Raw genomic sequence first — 21,621 nt, 5'->3', positions numbered from 1 at the left:
TAGTATCAGGCTAAAAACATTGGACTTAGATCTTTAATTCCTGTGAAGGGAAGAAAGGAGCTCTGACGGGAAAAATGACATAATCTTTACTGGAGTTTTCAGGAAATGTTTTGATTCAAAATTCACAAGGACAGGTACCATAAGACTGAGAAACCCCTCCAAGGCCCCATGCTTTAAAACATGAGCACAGTTTGACTTTGCACATAACACTGACATTAGGGAAATGGAAGTGACTTAAGAAAAGCCAAATGCTTCCTATGAGTGGAAAACTAGGCTCTGAGGTTCCCACTGCTACCAGCAACAATATAAGATACTGGAAAGCCAACAACAGGAAAATGTATTTTACTCACATACTCTCAGCATCAGTAAACTGAAATTGAATACAGTTTATTTAACTACCATTAGATAGACAGTCTTTCTTTTTTATGCTCCCAGTTATGAGGCCACCCTCCTCTTTCTCTCTCTCCTTCCTCCATTTTCCTGTTTAACACTAACAGTAACCATGCACTCAGCCTGGCCTTGGCACCGGGGACGCAAGTGCAGACTAAGTCATCTACCTTCAATGAACGTGCATGCTAAGAGGAAAGCCAAAACAAAATTAAATATTTAGAAAATGTACTGGAATATAAATGAAGTGTGTAGACAGGAAAGGAAAAAAGCCTGCCTTAGGAAAACAGAAGTCTATAAAAAGGAGGCAATGGTTGACCTTCGACCTGATGCAAACCAAGAGCTCAGGGAGAGCAAAGGGAGGGGTTGACTTTTGGGTAGAGAAACAGCTTTAAAAATTAAACAAAGGCTAGTATAAAAGAGAATCGTCTATGGTCATAACTCCTGCTCTTTTACTGAGCTCCAAAACACCTCAGGGTTATAATAGACTCTCAACAGAAAGAGTGGCTCACTGTTTGAAGGAGACTCCTGGGTGCAGAAATGCATGCAAGGCAGCAGCTGGCAGCAGAGATGAGGAAAACGGGGGAATTGGTTATGAAAAATATCAAAATAGTCCAAAGTTTGATCCTCAAAGTTAAACACCATTCCTCTCCCAATCTCAATCTCACACTATCGTGTAAAAGCTCTTGCCAGTGTAAAATGTGTGTGTCTGTGTGTCTGTGTCTGTGTGTGTGTGTGTGTGTGTGTGTGTGTGTGTGTGTGTGTTTAGCCAATGGAATAGATTCAAGGGATAGCTAAAGCTACCACAGAGGTAATATAGAGCAACTGATACCTTCTACTTAGGCCAGTGGTCTTCAAACTAGGGAACATGTGCTCTTAGCACATACATTTATAAAATAGTTATAAAGTGATTTGATGCTAGCAATAAGTAAAATCACCCAAGGACTCTCAAGCTAATTAATTTCCACCCACCTCCTAAAATATAAACTGGGAATATCAATTTATTTTCATGTTATTTAACATCAAAAATTTAGCTTACGTCTTATCAAATAAATACACTAAAGTAGTAACTCAACACAGATTTTAAAGACAATATTAGAAGCTAATGGTCTTAGAAATTTCTACAAGTTAATTTTGGTGGACAAGTCATTTCTCACATAGAAAGCAGACTTTTAAGTATCTACATGCTGCATCATGATTAAACCATATGAAAGCAAAAACTGCAAAACTCTCAGAATGGAATGACTAGCTAAGAGACCAAACTCCAGCATGGCTTCTGAAGTTTAAGGCCATCTCTCCCAAGGAGGGCCATTTAAAATGTCTAATGGCAAGCTCAAAGCTTCCAGGGCAATGGAGCGTTGTTCTGCCAGCACCATGAGCACGTGATAGTTCACGGAACCCTCACCTCTCAAGAGCAGTTCCTCAGATTGGGCAGTTAGAGCCCCGCCCACCCTGCAGTGCAAGGGTTCTAGTACCCAGGCCCTTCTCAGGGAACACGTTGCCTTTCTAAAACACGCAAGAAGGCAGCTCTCACTTGCGGGCAGTTCTCACAGGAAGGGGTTAGTTTGAGGTTGCTGGTCGCATTTCTATTCAAAACACAAGAAGTTTGTTTCCACCTGGCAAGCCCAGAAAGTGCCCTTTGTCCAATATCCTTCAGTACCTTCCCTCCAGCCAAGAGCAGCACTTGTGGACACTTCTGCCTGTTGTTTGCTGTTCAATTTACTCTGCACTCTTCCTACTAGTTAATTATTACCAAGTAGGGATCTTTCTTTCCCCCTTTACCCACCTTCCAGCATCATTTCACTCTGAGGAATCGACCATTCTAAGAGGAAGGGCTTTCTGTTCTTGCTGACTGCCATCGAGGCATTTGTCCTTGTTCTTTAAAGGGAAAGGGAGATCCCAAATTTTGTTTGCTTTATTGTACAACAGTCTCAGTAGAGAAGTCATTAATTACAATATGCTGGAATTGTGCCCTCCTTTGTAATCAGTTCTAGTGAAAATAAAAACTTTAAATATGAGAGGTAAGTAAACGGCCTTAGGATTGCTTAGGTCCACAGAACACAGGGTTCAGGGTTCCACTGCTCTTATGTGTTGTTACCTGGTGCTGAAATCAGCTAAGCCTGACTTCAGAAACATTTATTCCTAGACACGCTGAGTGTTATGCTTGCGTGGGAAAGATATTAACAAAGTTTAAGGAAGCCCTATACTTGCCATGAGCTTCCCCAAGCTAATTTTCTTAGTAATGGAAGTGGGTAACCTACTCCAAAAAGCTCTGGGGACAAACATCTCTGAATGACTCAACTGACTCACCAGTGGCTAATGTGGGAGATGAGAGGGGCCATTCTGTGACCTGAGGAAAGTCTAGATAGGGTGAGTGGGACTAAAGGAAGAAGGAACTCTGGACTTCAAATGGTGTATGCAAAAGAACTGAAGGAAACCTTATGCTAATTCCTGGGGAATGGTTTGTAACTCAACCAGTTGCCCATTGAGTCAGCAGCTTCAAATATTTAGTTCAATACCCAGAACAAGAAAGACTGTATATCAAAATTCAATTACAGAGTCTACATATATTCAGAAACACATGCATATATTCAAAGCAAATAAAACTTTGATGAAGCATACAACCCCTACTAAGATGAGATGCAATCTGATAACTCTTGTTCTAATCTCCAGTCTGTGTTCTTTTTTTTTTCAATGCTTACTACAATGCCTTAAACTAATTACAAGATCCACCAATGCATTATAATGCATAATTTAAAAATACCTAAAACCTGGGTCTGATGTTAGAATCAGCAAGTCACTTCAGATGTCTTTAACTGGACTGACTAGTAAAAAGCAATCACTTTTAGCTCAGCCCCAAGTCAAACACCTCATCTCTTTGTATGCTGCTACCAAATACTGCATGTGGCTTTAGCCATTGCAGCAGGGTTAGAGCTGCGTCTCCATGCTCATTACAGCAAGTTAGGCACAGATCTTAATTTTTCTCCCCGCTCCCCCCCGCCCCCCGCCTCTGTACCTGTAAGCTTCCCCTGAAGCCATGTGGAGCTGACTCAGTGCTATCACTGGTCACTGGATTGGCTCAGGCTATCCAGACTTGAGAGAATCAGCACCTGGCAAGCCAGGGAACAGAGGATACGGTCCAGGATGACAGCCAGCATAGTGGGAACCTTCTGCTTACTGTGTGTGTTCGTATGCATGTGTGTTGATGCTCTCACTATATCTCTATACTGACATGAATTAGAAAACAACCTGAGCCACTGCTGGGAAATAGCATCCTAGGAGTATTACCAGCAAAGGCCTTCTGATGAAGCTAACATTACAGACAGCAGAAGAAAGACGAGAGGCTCCCTGGCAGCACACGCTGCTGAAACAGCCAGCCATGCAGTCCTCCACATCTCTGGTCACATAAGCTAACTTCTCTCATCAGTAAGCTAATTTGAAATGGACATTTACTTATGTATGAAAATGTTCTAAAATTGACATACATTCACATAGTAGTAATGAGGCCCCATTACATACAGGGGAGAAATTTATTTCAGTAGAGGGACTTTTCCAAGGCTGAACAAGGATGAGAATTATGGTCAGTTGCTTCCGACCTTAATTCCCTATTCTGCTATTGAGAACTATGGCATATCTCACACCTTTCCAGTCAGTTCAACTCACCAGACTGTGGGGCTACAATGTTAACTATGAAACTTCCTAGGTATAACTGGGTCCATGGAGATTTAAACTGATTGCTCTGTCCTCAGGAAGATATATAAAACCTGCCACGAAGATGCACTGATCCTTTAGGCTTTTCCTTAAATATGGCATGGAAAAGCCCTCATGAGGTAGACTGGACAGAAGTGGCTTCATTGTGATTAAGGCGCTTTGCTGGGCGATGCAGCTAACAGAGTTCACTTGACTGTACCAGTTCTCAAAAAGCAGTTTCTAGAAATACAACACAAAGCCATGACACAGGGCTGTACCAGAGTCACAACCACAGATGCTGAGCCCCTCCCACTTGTGTGATCAAATGCTGTGACAGCCTTCACATTGAGAGTGTCCTGGTCTTCAGGCTGGTGCCATCTGCTCCATTCTCCAACCAGCAGAGTTATTCCAAGTGAGAATCCAGCAGTATCTGCCTGAAGTCTCACATGCAGCTGATCCATCACCAGGACACACCCTCTGCTTCCACCTGCAGTGTATCTGTACCCATTTGTCGGTACTCAACTGAAAGAAGCCTGCTATCTCCTGCTAGATGTGTCTGGAATGCAGCTTCTGTTGAAGTCTCTCCTGCTGCAGGACTCATGACAAGCACACTCACAGACAGACTCTGGAGCAATGCCTCTTCTACACCAGCACCCTTCCTGGATGTTGCATAGCCCAACTGACTCATGGACTATACACTCTGACTTTCCAGACGCCACACTTTCCATTCTCTTAGCATCTCCACCTATGGAGAGCTGCCCATGCGCAGCAGATAGGTAAGAACAAGGGACATCCTGAGAGCTGCAGTTATGACAACTCCTGCTCAGAACCTGAGAAAGTCACCGCTATTATCTGGAAGGACAGAGCAGGGCCTCTTATGACAAATTCCTTCAGTGCACAGGCTGGGGGACGTGTTCATAAACAGCAATTAGAAGATAAATCTGGCCATAAGTCTGAAAGGCAGTTCAATGTAGGATGGACAATGAGTGGAGCAGAGAGAGGCATAGCACTGAACATTTAGTGCTGAATAGTATGTGCTGAAGAATGATGAAGCCTGCCAAGGAAAGGCACGATTTGGAGGGATCCTTTCCAAACCTCTTGTCCCTCACTGCTCCTTTTCATGTTAAATATGCTTTAATGGCAGCTGTGCATTACTCTGAGAAGGGTTATTTATTCCTCTGTCCTCTCAAGGATTTACACCCCTATGAATACAAAGCCTCTAAGCCTCAGGAGAAGGGGGCGCTGCTCCTTCTCAGCTTGTTAATAAAGAGGACGCAGGGCTACAGAAACACCACCAGCCAGGCATCCCTCCTGATCCACTTTGCAGAGGAGCATTGTCATTCATGACTGTATGGTGCACATGATCACAGACCAAATTTCAATTTCTTACTCAATTATCACCTTAGTCAACTTGAAATAATTTCCCAAGCAAAAGAGAATGAGTTTCAGCTTACTAGTCAGGCCAGTAATTATGATCATTCCAGATGCAGTTTTGCAGCCAAATAGGCAGACAAAAGGAAGAATGTCATGCAAGACTTTGAGGCAGACATGGCCCTGAGTCCTCACCGGTGACATCTACAAGTTAGCTAATTGTTCGAGACTTCTCTTTCTTGCATCTGCTATGATGGCATTATTTGCAGGGAACTATAGCATTCGCTCTTATAGTGCCTGTCCCTGCAGAGGGGATGGAGGAGACACTTATCTCTACCTTATGATGCAGGGTGGAGAGCTAGGGGCATTGTTCCTATTGTTACAGTCACACACTTGGGAGGTCACTTCCTCTTGGGGGTAGCGGGGGGTCCTTTACTGAAAATAGTTGGGTTTTTTTCTTACAAAATAAGTCCCAATTACAGTTCCCTCTCCTCTGTTCCTCTCAGTTCCTCCCCTGTTGCACTCTTATCCAGTTCTGCCCCCTTTCTGAGTCTCACTAGAGAACAAGCAGGCTTCTGAAGAATAAGAACGTAAAAATAATAAGATGAAACAAAAACTAACACACTGGAATAGGTCAAAACAAACAAAGAGCCCAAGAAAAAGACACACAAAGCAGATTCAGAGCCAGAGACCCACACATTCGCACACTTGGGAATCTCATAAAAGCAAACACTAAGCTGGAAGTCATAATGTATGTGCAAAAAGGGTAAAAGAAAGAGAAAAATAACATATATAAAAATAAAAAATGAAAAAAAAGCCCTGACATAACATCATGAGACAAACTGGGAGGTGGGGAACTTCGAAGGTTCCACTGAGCTTGTTTTCAGCATGCTGGCCAGCTACTGCACACAGCAGATGCATTCTACCCTCAGGGACTGTTTCTCCAGTGAGACTCCCTTGGCAAACACTAAGTTTTCATTTGCAAATGGTGACCAGTTGGAGCTGGCTTCTGGGTTAGGGATGGGGCACATGCCCACTTCTTACAGCTCTTGGACCCCATGGGGCGCACATGCGCACAGGCTCTGTGCAGGGTATGAAGGCCACTTCCTAGCTGCCTTCTACATCCAGGTCACAACACTCAGGATGAATGCAATACCCATAATTTCCTTTTGAGGAAGGAGGCAGGAGCAGTATGGAACAAACAAGTCACCTGCATAGCAATACAAATCCCTCCCAATGTGACCACAGGATGTATTGCATGCAGCAAAAACCCATCATTTTTATAAATGATGAGTCATGGGACCTATAAGGTAGTTGGTTACTCTGTCCTGTATGAGTCTGCAACAAAGGACATACAACCAAAATCACTCCTCTTGGGACATTTTTTTTTTTTTTGGTTTTTGGAGACAGGGTTTCTCTATGTAGCCTTGGCTGGAACTCACTTTGTAGACCATGCTGGCCTCGAACTCAGAAATCCACTTGCCTCTGCCTCCCAAGTGCTGAGATTAAAGGCGTGCTCCACCATGCCTGGCTGGGACATTTTAATGTGACCAGTTGTGGGCAGGGTCAGTATAAGCAGGTTCACCCTGCTGGTCATATCTTGTGAGTACGTTGAGTCTACTTTCTTTCAATCACACTCTCAGTGTGGATACTGTTACCTTCAGTAAAACTGTCCCAGCAGCAGCATAGGTAGGTTGTAGAGTAAATAGGCTCCTTATAGCTTAAACGAGCCGGATTTTGACGTACTACTTCTGGGTGGCATGCTCTGGTGGAAGTGTGACTGCTTCAGTCTCTATGCTCCTACTTGTGAGCAGAGCAGATTGTGTTGTGTGGATATTATAAAGCAGATCCACAGTGTTACTCACAGTCCTCCCATTGGTGCCTGCAAAAGCTTCCCACGTGTAGCCAATTCTAGGGGCAGTTCCACCTCAGATCTGTGCTGCTCATTACTATTCTCAAGCAGGCTCGTGAGTTCCCACAATGTGCACAGTGCTATCAGTGCTAAGTCAGATTACTAAAAACGCAGTGAGTCAACAAGGGAGAACCTGAACAAGTCTGCAGACAGAAGGCACGTGTTTATATACAGCACATATCTCGGACTACACAACTGGCTTAGGGTCAAGTAAAGGCTTCCATCATGTATGATTATGCAGGACAAACTCCTTTAATGCCTTTGAGCATAAATTTCTGGGTCCATTAGACAGATGTCAGGTCTTCTATTCAGGACACCTGCCACAGGGGTTTATGAGGCAAGTTACATCCAAGCACACTCAAATATTCCTCTCTGCCTCACCTTTACATCACCCTTCCCCTAATTCAGCCCATCATCCATAACTGGTTCCTGGTTTCTCTCCATGCCACATCAGTTTACTCTGCTTGCCTTTTGAAGCATTTCCATGATGTATGGTCTATTTGGGACAAACAAACCTGGCATTCCAAAGTGATACATGCCTGTAATTCAGGTACTTGCTCTCACTGAGACAGAAGAATCACTATCTCAAACCTGCTGAGGCTAGAATGAGTTCAAGGTCAGTATGGGTTACTTAGCAAAATCCCACATGAAAAAAAAAAAAGGTAAAAACCAAAAGGTCTGGGTATAGAGTTCAGAAGTAGAGAACCTGCCTAGTAACCTCACAGAAGGCCACTGGTTCAATCCCCAGTAACCTCACAGAAGGCCACAGGTTCAATCTAATACTAAAGGAGGAAATAAATAAATAGCAAATAAAAGCAAGCAAGCTTTGAGCAAACACTTCTCAGCCACGTAACTGAAGACTAGAGGTGATAATACTTGCTTAAATGTCATTTACATGTCTGTAACTGTCAAGTGATCTAGGATATGTAAAATTAGATCTTTAAATCCAACATTCATTTCAGTGCTGACTTGTACTCTGTACTGTTTTTCAAGTGCTGACTTGATGTATTCCTAAACTGTGTGTCTGTCTGTCTGACAACAATGGACATGACTCCAAATTCCTCTGAATTTGCTCCAGGCAATTAGAACAGGCTCCTAAGAACAAAAAGCAGCAGTAGCAACACCATTATTAATTAATAAAAACAAAAACAAGAATAGCATGAGGAAATAGTAGCAAACATCTGGTTTGCTATTTAAGTGACTCATACATTCGTTAAATTACATCCTTAATATCAAGCAATTTAGGTAAAGGACCAAATATAATATATATAGTCCTAGTAATCTAGAAAGGTCTGGATTGAAAGATAAAAATTCTAGCATATTTTAATGAACAGATAATTCTGAAAATAAGTATAGTAATAGGCACTTGTTGGGGAGACAGCCAAGGCAGAAGAGAGCTTTGGTAAACTGTAGTTCCCATCTTATAGCTGCCATAGCTGTGGTTCCCAGCATACCTCACAAGGCCACACCCAACCACAGGCAGCCACTGGATAACAACACTGCTTTCTAGCTGCAGTGTTGTTATGATTTCTGTCCAGATACAATATGCTGACTGAACTAAATTCTCATATTGAATAAGAGAATTTGTTCCACAAAAGCATAAACAGTCGATAAGAATGGAACAATAATTTTTATAACTATAATACAGAAATTAGATAAAGGCCAAATTAGGACAGTATAGCCAGCATACTTAAAAATTCTAAAATAGTTTGGGGAAGCACAATCAACAAATACCTACCTGCAACATAAGAAGCATTTAATTAAGGTTTTCTCCTTTTCTTATGAGATAGAAACCAGAACGACCATTCTATTTAAATGTACTTTATTTGTTACTCATGTACGCAGAGGACTCAATGAGCCATGAAAGCCAAGGAAGACAGATCATTTGCTCACAGTATCAAGAAGAATGGCAGTGAGGAGGTCCTCCAACCAAATTTCCTGGAAGGATTTGGAATAAAACTTCCATTCAGAAGTCAGGGATTCCAAAAAAAACCAGAGATCAACGGGCAAAGGACATTCTTTAAAGATTAACAAGAGATATTTTACCACACTCTACATCTGGGTTCAGGGATAATATTTAAGGGAACAGTCGTCAATCTTCTAGGTACTAATGTCAGCCTCAGAAGTTACTGACTTTAAGGCAATTGTGTTTCTATTTTTAAAAGTATGAATATCTGAAGACTTCAAAGTAATGTCTACTATTATAGCTTACTTGGCTTGAAATTAAGTGAATCTCAAACTATAGTTTATTTGCTGAGAACACAAGGGTTGTATATTCCAACTGTACCACTATTTAATAAGAGCTTTAACATTTTTGGTTTCAACTTTAATGCTTGCACAAAGCTTTACGGAACCTATAAATTTTATAAAAAACCTTTTTCATGTAGAGATATGGGAAAGGATAATTATGGCTCCCCAAAATGTCCCTACACTGGATCACTAGAGACAAGGCTTGGACCTGCCTGGGTCCCGAGAGGGAGAGCATCCTGGGTCTGTGAAAGCACTCGAGGCTTTCAAATGTAACCTCTTTTGGCTTTGAATAGAAAGAAGATATGTAGCAAAGGGCCAGAGGGACAGTTTTTCCTGTCTCTGAAGATGGAGAAGAGGGACTTTGAGGCAGGAATAAAAGAATACATCAGACAATAGCAAAAGCAAAGATGGATTCCCCTAGAGCCCCCAGAAAGCAATGTCATTTTGCTTACTCCCTAATTTTAGCCCAGTGAAACTCCAGCCTTACAGCAAACCTATATGGGTATAGGCAATAGATTTGCAATATTAATCTAATAAATACCTTCTCAGGGGGAACACAAAATACAATGAAAATGATTACTATGAGGACTCACATGATACTGATTATCTGAAAAATAAAGAAATGAATACGGGGACTCTTGGGATGATTTTCTATTCAAGTAGAGACCTGCCATAGTGAGAAGGTGGTGGCAGCATTTCTATGACATAGAAAAAACAAACTCAACAGGTAGATGTGAACTCCATATAAAGTGAGTAATGATATAGCCAATGAATGAATACATTGCCTCTATCCTATAGGCTAGTCTACAGAAAAGCTGGTCATCTACTGAAGAAATCTAACAGCAGAGGAGATAAGGCAAGAACTGGAACTCTAAGCTACCAACTTCCTTTGACCTAAAAGAAATTACCTAACCTCTGAGATTGAGCTGACTTCTCACTAGAGATCATAACACTCTCCTTGAAAGAGTCTTGTGCTGTTTATTGGTGATAATGTTCCTGATACACAGTAAGTGGCGATAAATGGTAGCCACTAGTCATGTATCACACATGAGCTCTATAGTCTCATGTAGTGTCAGCATGGCAGTCCTCTGGATAGAAAATAGTCTGTAGAAAATAGCTTCCTCTTTCTCCAGTTTCTTCTTTGGCCCATAAAGTAGGAACTTTCCCTAATGGGCCCAAAGAAAGTAGATGCAGCTTCAGTCTTTCCTCTCCTGCTTCTCAAGAGAGTCGTGACTACCCGTACATGACAAGGGGGAAAAGATACTGATGCGCACACCGAGGTCTGCCCTTTCTCCTATAGGCTTACCTGGCTGTTGCAAGAATTAATTGTGCCTTTCGTAGGCAGCTATATATGGTCCTGGGTCACACTTAGGCGTCAGAGCCTGTCTAACATGCTTCTAACATGCTCATATGGTTTGTGGCCGTTTGAAAGTAACTTGTCTGAGTGGACTTATATATAGTGTAAGTGCATACCATATTTTTAAAAACTCAGTTAAAAAGTAAATGCATCCTGTTGGGATGAATATACAAAGGACAACTTCACTCATGTTACACTTGAAACTCCATATGAGTCACATAATAGATCTCCTCTGAAGCCCTAATTAGGACTTGACTCTCTAGAGTCTGAGAATAGGAAGGAGGTATGCCTTCCCAACAGCACAAGGGAGCGGCCAGCCAGCCTGTGTGTCCTGCAGGGTTGGGTGAAGATCTAATTCAGGATAAAGAGGGTGGACATGAGAACTAAGCCACATTCTCCTCTCTAGTTTTACCAAGAGCAATGCGCAATTTCTGACTAAAGTATTTTCATGCATTTTTGCTTCTGCTCTCATGTGGTGCAGATAAACACGTGACTAAACTGTGGCATAAAATAGTACCCAAACCTTACAAACTAGAAACTTTTGTTTTATGGAAACATCAAAACAAAACTTTGACAGTTACACTTGTTAAAGATGTTGACTTTTAGTAATGTCCATACACGACCAGGAGTCCCAAGATTACTTCACAGTGCGGTTTGTAAATGATAAGGAATCCTAAAATTATTTCACAGACCTTTAAAAATAATTATTGTCTTTATAATGACAAAAAGGTATTGTTCACCCATTTCCAATGCTTGACATTTCTACTCTGAATGGAAATGCAATTATGGCTGAAGCTGTGAGGACTTAACACAAAGTGAACTACACCAAAAGTCCTACGTCTACTCTGACATTCCATTTAAGAATGTTCTAGATGACAGAATGGAAACAATTAACTTTAGTGAATAGCAATTGCTGTGTGCATGCAATACTCTGTGTGAAGAAGTGAGCTATGTACACTTCACTGCATACACAGTGTGGTCAGGAGAGTGAATCTGTGCAAATATGTGAACTGTGAGCAGACAGTGCCTGAACTTTCTTGGTAAAACTCTTGCTAAAAAGAGCAACTGGTGCTAGCTTCGGCAGCACATATACTAAAATTGAAATGATACAGAGAAGATTAGCATGGTCCCTGCACAAGGATGACACGCAAATTCGTGAAGTTTTCCTTATTTTTCAATACTTGAAGTCCTAGCCAGAGCAATTTAACAACAAAAGGAGATCAAGGGGATACAAATTGGAAAGCAAGAAGTCAAAATATCACTATTTTCAGATAATAGGATAGTATATATAAGTGACCCTGAAAATTCTACCAGAGAACTCCTAAACCTGATAAACAGCTTCATTGAATTAGCTGGATATAAAATTAACTCAAACAAATCAATGGCCTTTCTCTACAGAACAGATAAACAGGCTGAGAAAGAAATTAGGGAAACAACACCCTTCTCAATAGTCACAAATAATATAAAATACCTTGGCGTGACTCTAACTAAGGAAGTGAAAGATCTGTATGATGAGAACTTCAAGTCTCTGAAGAAAGAAATTGAAGAAGATCTCAGAAGATGGAAAGATCTCCCATGCTCATGAATTGGCAGGATTAATATAGTTAAAACGGCTAGGCTGCCGAAAGCAATCTACAGATTCAATGCAATTCCCATCAAAATTCCAACTCAATACATCACTGAGTTAGAAAGGGCAATTTGCAAATTCATCTGGAATAATAAAAAAAAAAAACCCTAGGATAGAAAAAACTCTTGTGAACAATAAAGAACCTCTGGTGGAATCACCATGCCTGACCTAAAGCTTTACTACAGAGCAATTGTGATAAAAACTGCATGGTACTGGTATAGCGACAGACAAGTAGACCAATGGAATAGAATTGAAGACGCAGAAATGAATCCACACACCTATGGTCACTTGATCTTTGACAAGGGAACTAAAACCATCCAGTGGAAAAAAGACAGCATTTCAACAAATGGTGCTGGCACAACTGGTGGTTATCATATAGAAGAATTCGAATTGATCCATTCTTATCTCCTTGTACAAAGCTAAAGTCTAAGTGGATCAAAGGCCTCCACATGAAACCAGAGACGCTGAAATTAAGAGAGGAGAAAGTTGGGAAAAGCCTAGAAGATATGGGCACAAAGGAAAAATTACTAAACAGAACAGCAATGGCTTGTACTGTTGAATCAAGAATTGACAAATGGGACCTCATAAAATTACAAAGCTTCTGTAAGGCAAAAGATACTGTCAATAAGACAAAAAGGATTTTTACCAATCCTAAATCTGATAGGGGACTAATATCCAAGATATACAAAGAGCTCAAGAAGCTGGATTCCAGGAATTCAAATAACCCCATTAAAAATGGGGTACAGAGCTAAACAAAGAAGTCTCAAATGAGGAATAACGAATGGCTGAGAAGCACTTGAAAAAATGTTCAACATCCTTAATCATCAGGGAAATGCAAATCAAAACAACCTTGAGATTCCACCTCACACCAGTCAGAATGGCTAAGATCAAAAATTCAGGTGACAGCAGATGCTGGCAAGGATGTGGAGAAAGAGGAACACTCCTCCATTGCTGGTGGGATTGCAACCTTGTACAACCACTCTGGAAGTCAGTCTGGAGATTCCTCAGAAAATTGGACATAAGACTACCGGAAGATCCAGCAATACCTCTCCTGGGTATATACCCAGAAGAAGTTCCAACTGGTAATAAGAAAACATGCTCCCCTATGTTCATAGCAGCCTTATTTATAATAGCCAGAAGCTGGAAAGAACCCAGATGTCCCTCAACAAAAGAATGGATACAGAAAATGTGGTACATGTACACAATGGAGTACTACTCAGCTATTAAAAACAATGAATTTATGAAATTCTTGGACAAATGGATGTATCTGGAGGATACAATTTGCAAAACACAAGAAAATCAAGAAGAGAGAAGACCAACAGGTGGATACTTCATTCCTCTTTAGAATATGAAACAAAATATCCATGAAAGGAGTTACAGAGACAAAGTTTGGAGCTAAGACAAAAGGATGGACTATCCAGAGACTACCCCAACCCAGGAATCCTTCCCATAATCAGCCACCAAACCCTGACACTATTGCATATGCCAGCAAGATTTTGATGAAGGGACACTGGTATAGCTGTCTCGTATGAGGCTATGCCAGTGCCTGGCAAATACAGAAGAGGATGCTCACAGTCATCTACGAGATGGAACACAGGGCCCCCAATGGAGAAGCTAGAGAAAGCACCCAAGTAACTGAAGGGGCCTGCAACCCTAGAGGTAGAACAACAATATGAACTAACCAGTACCCCCAGAGTTTGTGTCTCTAGCTGCATATGTAGCAGAAGATGGCCTAGTCAGCCATCACTGGGAAGAGAGGCCCCTTGTTATTGCAAACTTTATAGGCCCCAGTGCAGGGGAATGCCAGGGCCAAGAAGTGGGAGTGGGTGGGTAGGGGAGCAGGGTGGGGGGAGGGTATAGGGAACTTTCAGGATAGCATTTGAAATTTATATAAAGAAAATATATAATTTAAAAAATATTGTAAGGGAAAAAAAAGTTACACCAAGGTATTTTATCTTATGTGTGGCTATTGTAAAGGGTACTGTTTCCCTAACTTCTTTCTAGAAGAGATAGGTAGGAGAAAGATTTGGGATCCAACTAGGACAAGGACTCCACAGGAAGACCAATAAAGTCAACTAACCTGGACCCTTGGGGACTCTCAGAGACTGAATCACCAACCAAAGATCAAGCATGGGCTGGACCTAGGCTCCAGCATAAATGACCAGTGTGAGTCCCCCAAACAAGTCGGGCATCACTGGGAAGAGAGGCCCCTTGGTATTGCAAACTTTATATGCCCCAGTACAGAGGAATGCCAGGGCCAAGAAGTGGGAGTGGGTGGGTAGGGGAGCAGGGCAGGGGGGAGGGTATAGGTAACTTTTGGGATAGCATTTGAAATTTAAAATGTATATAAAGAAAATATATAATAAAAAAGATAACTGTAAATAAATAAATAAATAAATAAATTTTACCTCAACCTAAAAAAGGGAGGGGGGGGGGCAGTACAGAGCTAAACAAAGAATTCTCACCTGAGGAATACCGAAGGGCTGAGAAGCACCTGAAAAAATGTTCAACATCCTTAATCATCAGGGAAATGCAAATCAAAACAACCCTGAGATTCCACCTCACACCAGTCAAAATGGCTAAGATCAAAAATTCAGGTGACAGCAGATGCTGGCAAGGATGTGGAGAAAGAGGAACACTCCTCCATTGTTGGTGGGATTGCAAGCTTGTACAACCACTCTGGAAATCAGTCTGGCGGTTCCTCAGAAAACTGGACATAGTACTACCGGAGGATCCAGCAATACCTCTCCTGGGCATATACCCAGAAGATGATCCAATTGGTAATAAGGACACATAATCCACTATGATCAGAGCAGCCTTATTTATAATAGCCAGAAACTGGAAATAACCCAGTTGTCCTTCAACAGAGGAATGGATACAGAAAATATGGTACATTTACACAATGGGATACTACTCAGCTATTAAAAACAAAGAATTTATGAAATTCTTGGGCAAATGGATGTATCTGGAGAATATCATCCTTAGTAAGGTAACACAATCACAAAAGAAGTCACTTGATATGCACTCACTGATAAGTGGATATTAGCCCAGAAACATAGAACACCCAAGATACAATTTGCAAAACACAAGAAAATCAAGAAGAGAGAAGACCAATGGGTGGATACTTCATTCCTCTTTAGAATATGGAACAAAATATCCATGAAAGGAGTTACAGAGACAAAGTTTGGAGCTAAGATGAAAGGATGGACTATCCAGAGACTTCCCCACCCTGGGATCCATCCCATAATCAGCCAACAAAACCCAGACAATATTGCATATGCCAGCAAGATTTTGATGAAGGGACCCTGATATAGCTGTCTCATATGAGGCTATGCCAGTGCCTGGCAAATATAGAAGAGGATGCTCACAGTTATCTATGAGATGGAACACAGGGCCCCCAATGGAGAAGCTAGAGAAAGTATCCAAGTAACTGAAGGAGTCTGCAACCCTATAGGTGGAACAACAATATGAACTAACCAGTACCCCCAGAGTTTGTGTCTCTAGCTGCATATGTAACAGAAGATGGCCTAGTGGGCCATCATTGGGTAGAGAGGCCCCTTGGTATTGCAAACTTTATAGGCCCCAGTGCAGGGGAATGCCAGGGCCATAAAGTGGGAGTGGGTGGGTAGGGGAGCGGGGGGGGGGGGGGGAGGTAGGGTAAAGGGAGCTTTCAGGATAGCATTTGAAATGTAAATAAAGAACATACCTTTTTTAAAAGAAAAAGATGTAAAGAAAGAAAGAAAGAAAGAAAGAAAGAAAGAAAGAAAGAAAGAAAGAAAGAAAGAAAGAAAGAAAGAAAGAGCAACTGACACAGCACTGATCTATTCAGACCTGAGCATTGGTCAATATTTTCTTTAAACCGATAAAGCATGCCCCTTAAAGAAAAAAGTAATATTTGTGTTCAATGATAAAGTTTAAATTTTTAAAAGGAAACCTACATCTACAACTCAGCCTGACAATATCTGGGGGAAAAAAATCAAACTTTCCTCGATGAAAGACTAGTGCGTATTTATACTAGTACATGGAACTATGACATTAAAGGATGCCCTGTCTCAGCATCGGAATGATCTGTATATCCAGTGTACCAACATTCCTAAATGCCTAACACAATTAAACGTTTTTTAGTGTCTTCACTGGACCTAATATTTGAACAATTCATGCTCGAATTTAGTGTCAAAATACTTTCCAAAGTAGTGGCTACAGCAACATCCTCTTCCTTCCCTCCTCCCCATCTGTGTCAGGCTGGCTTTTCTTTATGTACCACAGTCAGAGCAACAGTCTAAGTGCAGCAGCTGAGGAGACCTAGCTGCCTGGAATGGCCCGCCACAGCCTGACGAATCAGTGAGACACAGAGCCCCACAGTGCAGACTGTGGGCAGCGGTGGCCCAGGATGGGGGAGGGTGTTCATGTTGATACAGCCACATTTGAGTCATCCATGCTCTTGTAAGTGACTCTCTCACTCACACTACTGTAAATTACCCTCACCCACACTCTTTTAACTGCCCACTCACCTACAGTTCTATAAGGAACCCTAATAAACTCACTGGATTACCAAATCTGGCTTTTGAGCTAACCTTACTTGCTGTTGATGGCTTTGTTTTCTATCTGGGGTGGGTTTGCTCTCGTTTCCCTGGAACAGTGTTACCTACCTTCACTTGCTGTCCTTTTAATTGATAAAATTAACAGGGTAGGAGCCACTCTAGCCACCTCAGCAATACAGGATGCAGCAGATACACATTTCTATCCTTTTCCCCCTCAGCATAGCCATCACCTCCAATGTCAGCAATGATTAGCCACTCCATATGACACTGCTATTTGGTGAACATTTTCCCCAGAACATCTAAGAATTCTGATAATGTAAATGTTAATTAAACAACTGTCACTACAAGTACAGAAAACCATCTCTGGCACGTTCTTGTGGATTCAGCCCTTGATGCAGACTTCAGGAAATTCCTATCCGAATTTTAGTATCTGAACAATTGCTGACTGTTTTCCCAGGCACTCTAGAAAACGCTTACGCATTCTTTCTAAAAATTTGGTTCTGAATTAAATGTGGGCACACTCCTGAAAACTGCACACTGTGTATGAATAACACATACTCACTTTACATTTTCAGCACCATGTACAAGCTGTGGGAACATCTGGTGTTTTGAAATTTTGAACAAATCCAGTTGTATTCCCTCTTCCAAATGTGTCCTCTAACATGTGGGCTTGTGTCTCATAATTCATTCCCTCCCCTCTCTCTCAGTACTTGGTTTCAAATATGCATTTTTACCTAAATGTAATACATTTCTGCTTTAATCTAACCAGGAAGTGAAAAGCGAAATATTAAAATGGAGGAACAATTTAAAGTTTTACAACCGAGTTTTAAAGGTAATTATTTTATTTTATAATTCTCCTGGTGCACTAGAAAACTCACTCTTGAGAACGTTCTATGGAAAAGAAATGCTGTGCCTGGTCTATAGCACCTGAGCTAAAGGAGCAACCCAGTAACTGACTGAATCTTCACTGAGTCATAAACACATACATACACACACACACACACACACACCTCTCAAATGTTTCACAGACGTCTTGAAGGCTTAGAACTAAGATTGGATTAGATGATGAACATACAGGATAATTTAAAATTCTGAAGCTTACGATATCACAGAATAATTGAGGTCTAGATGCAGCTCAAGTTTCCACATGAACAGATCACAATTGAAGAAGGTACAGCACTGCCTGCCTGGTCTAACCGCCACAAGCAAACTCCCACTTATCACACAGCAAGTGGAACACAGATATTCAAAACAGCCTACAGCTTGAGGACACTGCATTGAAAAGAGGGTCCTTCTCTCTTCTTGCCTAGTCTTTGCCTACTCCTTCAGCAGTGCTCAGCTCTAACTCATGAGTCTTTTTTTTTTTTTTTTTTTACTTTAGACTCCTGGGTGGATTGGTCACTTCCTACGCATTACACACTCACCACCTACTTCATTTGACCTCAGCCCTGCAGTGGCCATGACCCATTCCAGGCTGCTTAGGGCTGCTCTCTGCAGGCACTCTGGTCCCAGTGCTCCTTGATTTGTGTCCCTGTGAATTCCTACAGGTGGTAAAGGATGCTGGCCTGGAAAGGACACATGTGGCTTCCTTCAACTCAAACTGTGGCTGCTCCTTACCAGCTCTGTTTTGCCTCTGGTAATGAGAATATCTTCCTCATAGATTCCTCATCCTTAGCCTCCTCTGGAAGAGGCAACGTCCAATGGATTCGCACAGCTGAAAAGTGACCCGCCAGAGTCATATGAGTCCAAACGTAGGCTGCTCTTAGAAACATCTTGCTACCTTTCTTTATAATCATCCCTATTTTCTTCCTTAAAACAATGACTATCTTCATTTTAAAACTTAAAAATCAAGTTATCATTCAAATGAGCGGGATTTTATTAATCAAGATGAAAAGGTTCTCGGTTACCACAACTCAGAGTCCAGTGAGCAACTAAAATCTAGGGATCCCCTGTGCCAAACTCCAAAGGAATGCTTTGCAAGACTTTGCAACTATCCAGTACTAGCAACATAATAATTGCAACAAATGCTTCCGCATACACTTGCTGTCTTGGAGGAAGAAAAGAGCAGCAGCAGCTGTGGCAGACAGGGGTTAAACAGTAATTCCAAAGGCAGAGGCTCAAAGCTATTCCAAGAGACACAATGCCCTGGCCCAAGCAGTGAGCACACATTTGCCTAGCAGGCTTATCTGAGTCAGGGGGCAAAAAGGAGAGAGCACCCTACATAAAGACTTTGACTTAGTGCCTATAGATGAGATGTGGAGAGCAGGTCTTAGAATGAGATCAGAGGGCTCAGATCTAAACACAGATCACTGGGAAGTACGGCATGCAATCCCAGAGACATCCTACCGCCACATTCTACCCTGTGCCACATTCATGTAAAAAATCCTAAGGGCTCAACCAGAGTTGGGGAAGGTGTCAGGCTGGACCTGAGTAAAATTATACCAAGGATGGACAATTGGACAATGGTCTCCCTCACTTTTCACAATTTAAAATAAAGGATGATGCATTTACTAAGGCATAGCAATGAGAAATTTAACAGGCTAAAATATACGTATAAATTAGACTGGGTATCTCTGGTATTAATTATTTCTTTATATGTAACAGGAGAAAGTGATTTCTCAATTAAGCTCAGCAAGAAAGAGAGTCAAGTCTTCTCATGAAAGCCTAAAGCTTTAGAAAACCTTAGACGTATGTTTTAATTCAAGGAAAAAAATAAAAATAAATCTTTGGAATGCCAGCGTAATTTTCATTTTTTTTCAGAGTACTCTCATCTAACTTGAACAACTTCTTTAGTTACCTTGGACACAGCTTTTGGAGAAAATGTAATTGCATCCATCACAGCGATGAGGTCATCCGGACAGAGTCGATCGAAGTACTTCAGGCAGACATCACAGGCATGAAGCCACTCTGCAGAAGACTCCGGAGCCTGCTTGATGAGGTGGGGATCTCCAGCCCAGAACAACTTCTGCAACCAGACAGTGTACAGAGAGCTGGGGGAAAGCATCTGCCCATGTTTCCCAGGGATTCTGGGAGCGAGTTTGGAAATAGATAAGATATTCTGACTCGTGAGCACAGGCTCCAGGGCTTCCAGCGCATCCTCACTTTTATCGGTCAGCTTCTTATAATTAAGACCTATTGGAAGGGAAAGAAAGCAAGGAAGTGGCTGACCATAATGGGAACACACAGGTACCTCACACACACACAAGCCTTATGAATGGCTGGAAGAAAAGGCAGCAGTTTACCCCGAGAGCTTCAGGCAGGACCCGAGCTGTGCAATCCCACATCATTCAACTCAGGAAGCCCCAGTGTCCTTCTCCATCCCCTCATGAGTCACTGTCCTCCTGCCTCTGCAGCTCATGCCCTGCAGCACCTACACTGTCTTCCATCAGTAGAGTTGCTGAGCTGCTCATTTGCCACCAGCTACTAGAAGACAGCTATCAGAACATCTCATGACCTAAAGGGCACTCTTACACATAAAGTCAGGCACCACAAAGCGACTTAAGGATTATTAACACATTTAATATTTCAGTTATAAACACAAGAACACCACCTTTAAATATTCCAAAAATTCATTATGATGTAAAGGTTCTTTTACATGTCCCATGAATATTATATATCACAAATATAAAATGTATATTTAAGATTTTATTTATTTTATTTGTATGCATGAGTGCCTGCATCTTTATCTGTGCACTACATGTGTAGGAAGTCAGGATGGGGTGTCAGGTCCCCTGGAACTAGAGTTCCATGGAATTGTGAGCTGCCATATTAGGGTGCTGGGAATCAACCTAGGACTGCAGCAAGAGCAGGGAGTGCTCTTAACTGCTGAGCTGCCCCTTCAGCTCCACAAACCCCATAAGTAGTTTAAATAAATGGTTCCACTGAAGGGAAAGTTTGCCAAACTTCCTAAGAGTAGCGGCCCAATCATATCACATGGTTAATTAAATACAGAAGATGACAAGAGAGGGCTGTCTGCAGCAGCTCTACCTAAAGTCAACAGGGAATTTCAGAAGATTTCTGTCTTTCCCTAATGCTGAATTCTCCAACTGCAGGTAAAGGAGCTGGAAGATACTAACTAAAGTCAATCACCTTCAGAAATCTGTGGTCTTAATATATCAAGAATGATATATGAGCACAGCTGGCTGTGTGTAGAAAATTAATCCCTAGATTTCATTTGGAAGAAAGGTCGGCCAGCAAGAACATGGTGTCCTACCTGATGCAACGACTTTAAATTTCTTCAGCAGGCGAATGTGGATTTCTGGTTTAATAGCAGTTGTCTCAAAGTTGGCACAACCACAGCTTTCCAGGAGAGTGAAATAATACAGCAGCCTTTCATGGTCAAGACCCTCAATGGTGGGATAGATATACTTGACCATGTGTTTATGAAAGGACTCAGGATCTGTCTTCAAAGTGTCAAAGAGGTGAAGGGTTTGGGCTCGCTTTTCAATTTCTCCTGTGGACAAACTGAAATCAAGAATCAAACAGT

General features: G+C 41.7%; 1 protein-coding gene and 1 non-coding gene across 5 annotated transcripts in view; one reads left to right on the top strand and one right to left on the bottom strand.

Moving 5' to 3' along the window:
- Positions 1 to 21,621, bottom strand: part of Nbas (NBAS subunit of NRZ tethering complex) — a 301,235-nt gene that overhangs the window by 76,612 nt on the left and 203,002 nt on the right. For all 4 annotated transcript variants that reach the window (XM_029484416.1, XM_021178925.2, XM_029484417.1 and 1 more), the window contains exons 43-44: positions 21,349 to 21,599; positions 19,933 to 20,267 (exon numbers count right to left, since the gene is read on the bottom strand). In XM_029484416.1, the coding sequence (XP_029340276.1) occupies positions 19,933 to 20,267; positions 21,349 to 21,599 (586 nt within the window). The remainder of the gene's footprint in view (positions 1 to 19,932; positions 20,268 to 21,348; positions 21,600 to 21,621) is intronic.
- LOC115032903 (U6 spliceosomal RNA) lies at positions 12,036 to 12,142 on the top strand. Its single transcript, XR_003838551.1, has one exon. It is a non-coding gene; the product is annotated as a U6 spliceosomal RNA (small nuclear RNA).

The sequence above is a fragment of the Mus caroli genome, unplaced genomic scaffold (assembly GCF_978045245.1).
Source record: "Mus caroli unplaced genomic scaffold, Mus_caroli_1 scaffold_14, whole genome shotgun sequence".
Lineage (NCBI taxonomy): Eukaryota > Metazoa > Chordata > Mammalia > Rodentia > Muridae > Mus > Mus caroli.
The sequence above is the reverse complement of the archived record's forward strand: the minus strand, read 5'-3'. Positions and strand labels throughout refer to the sequence as shown.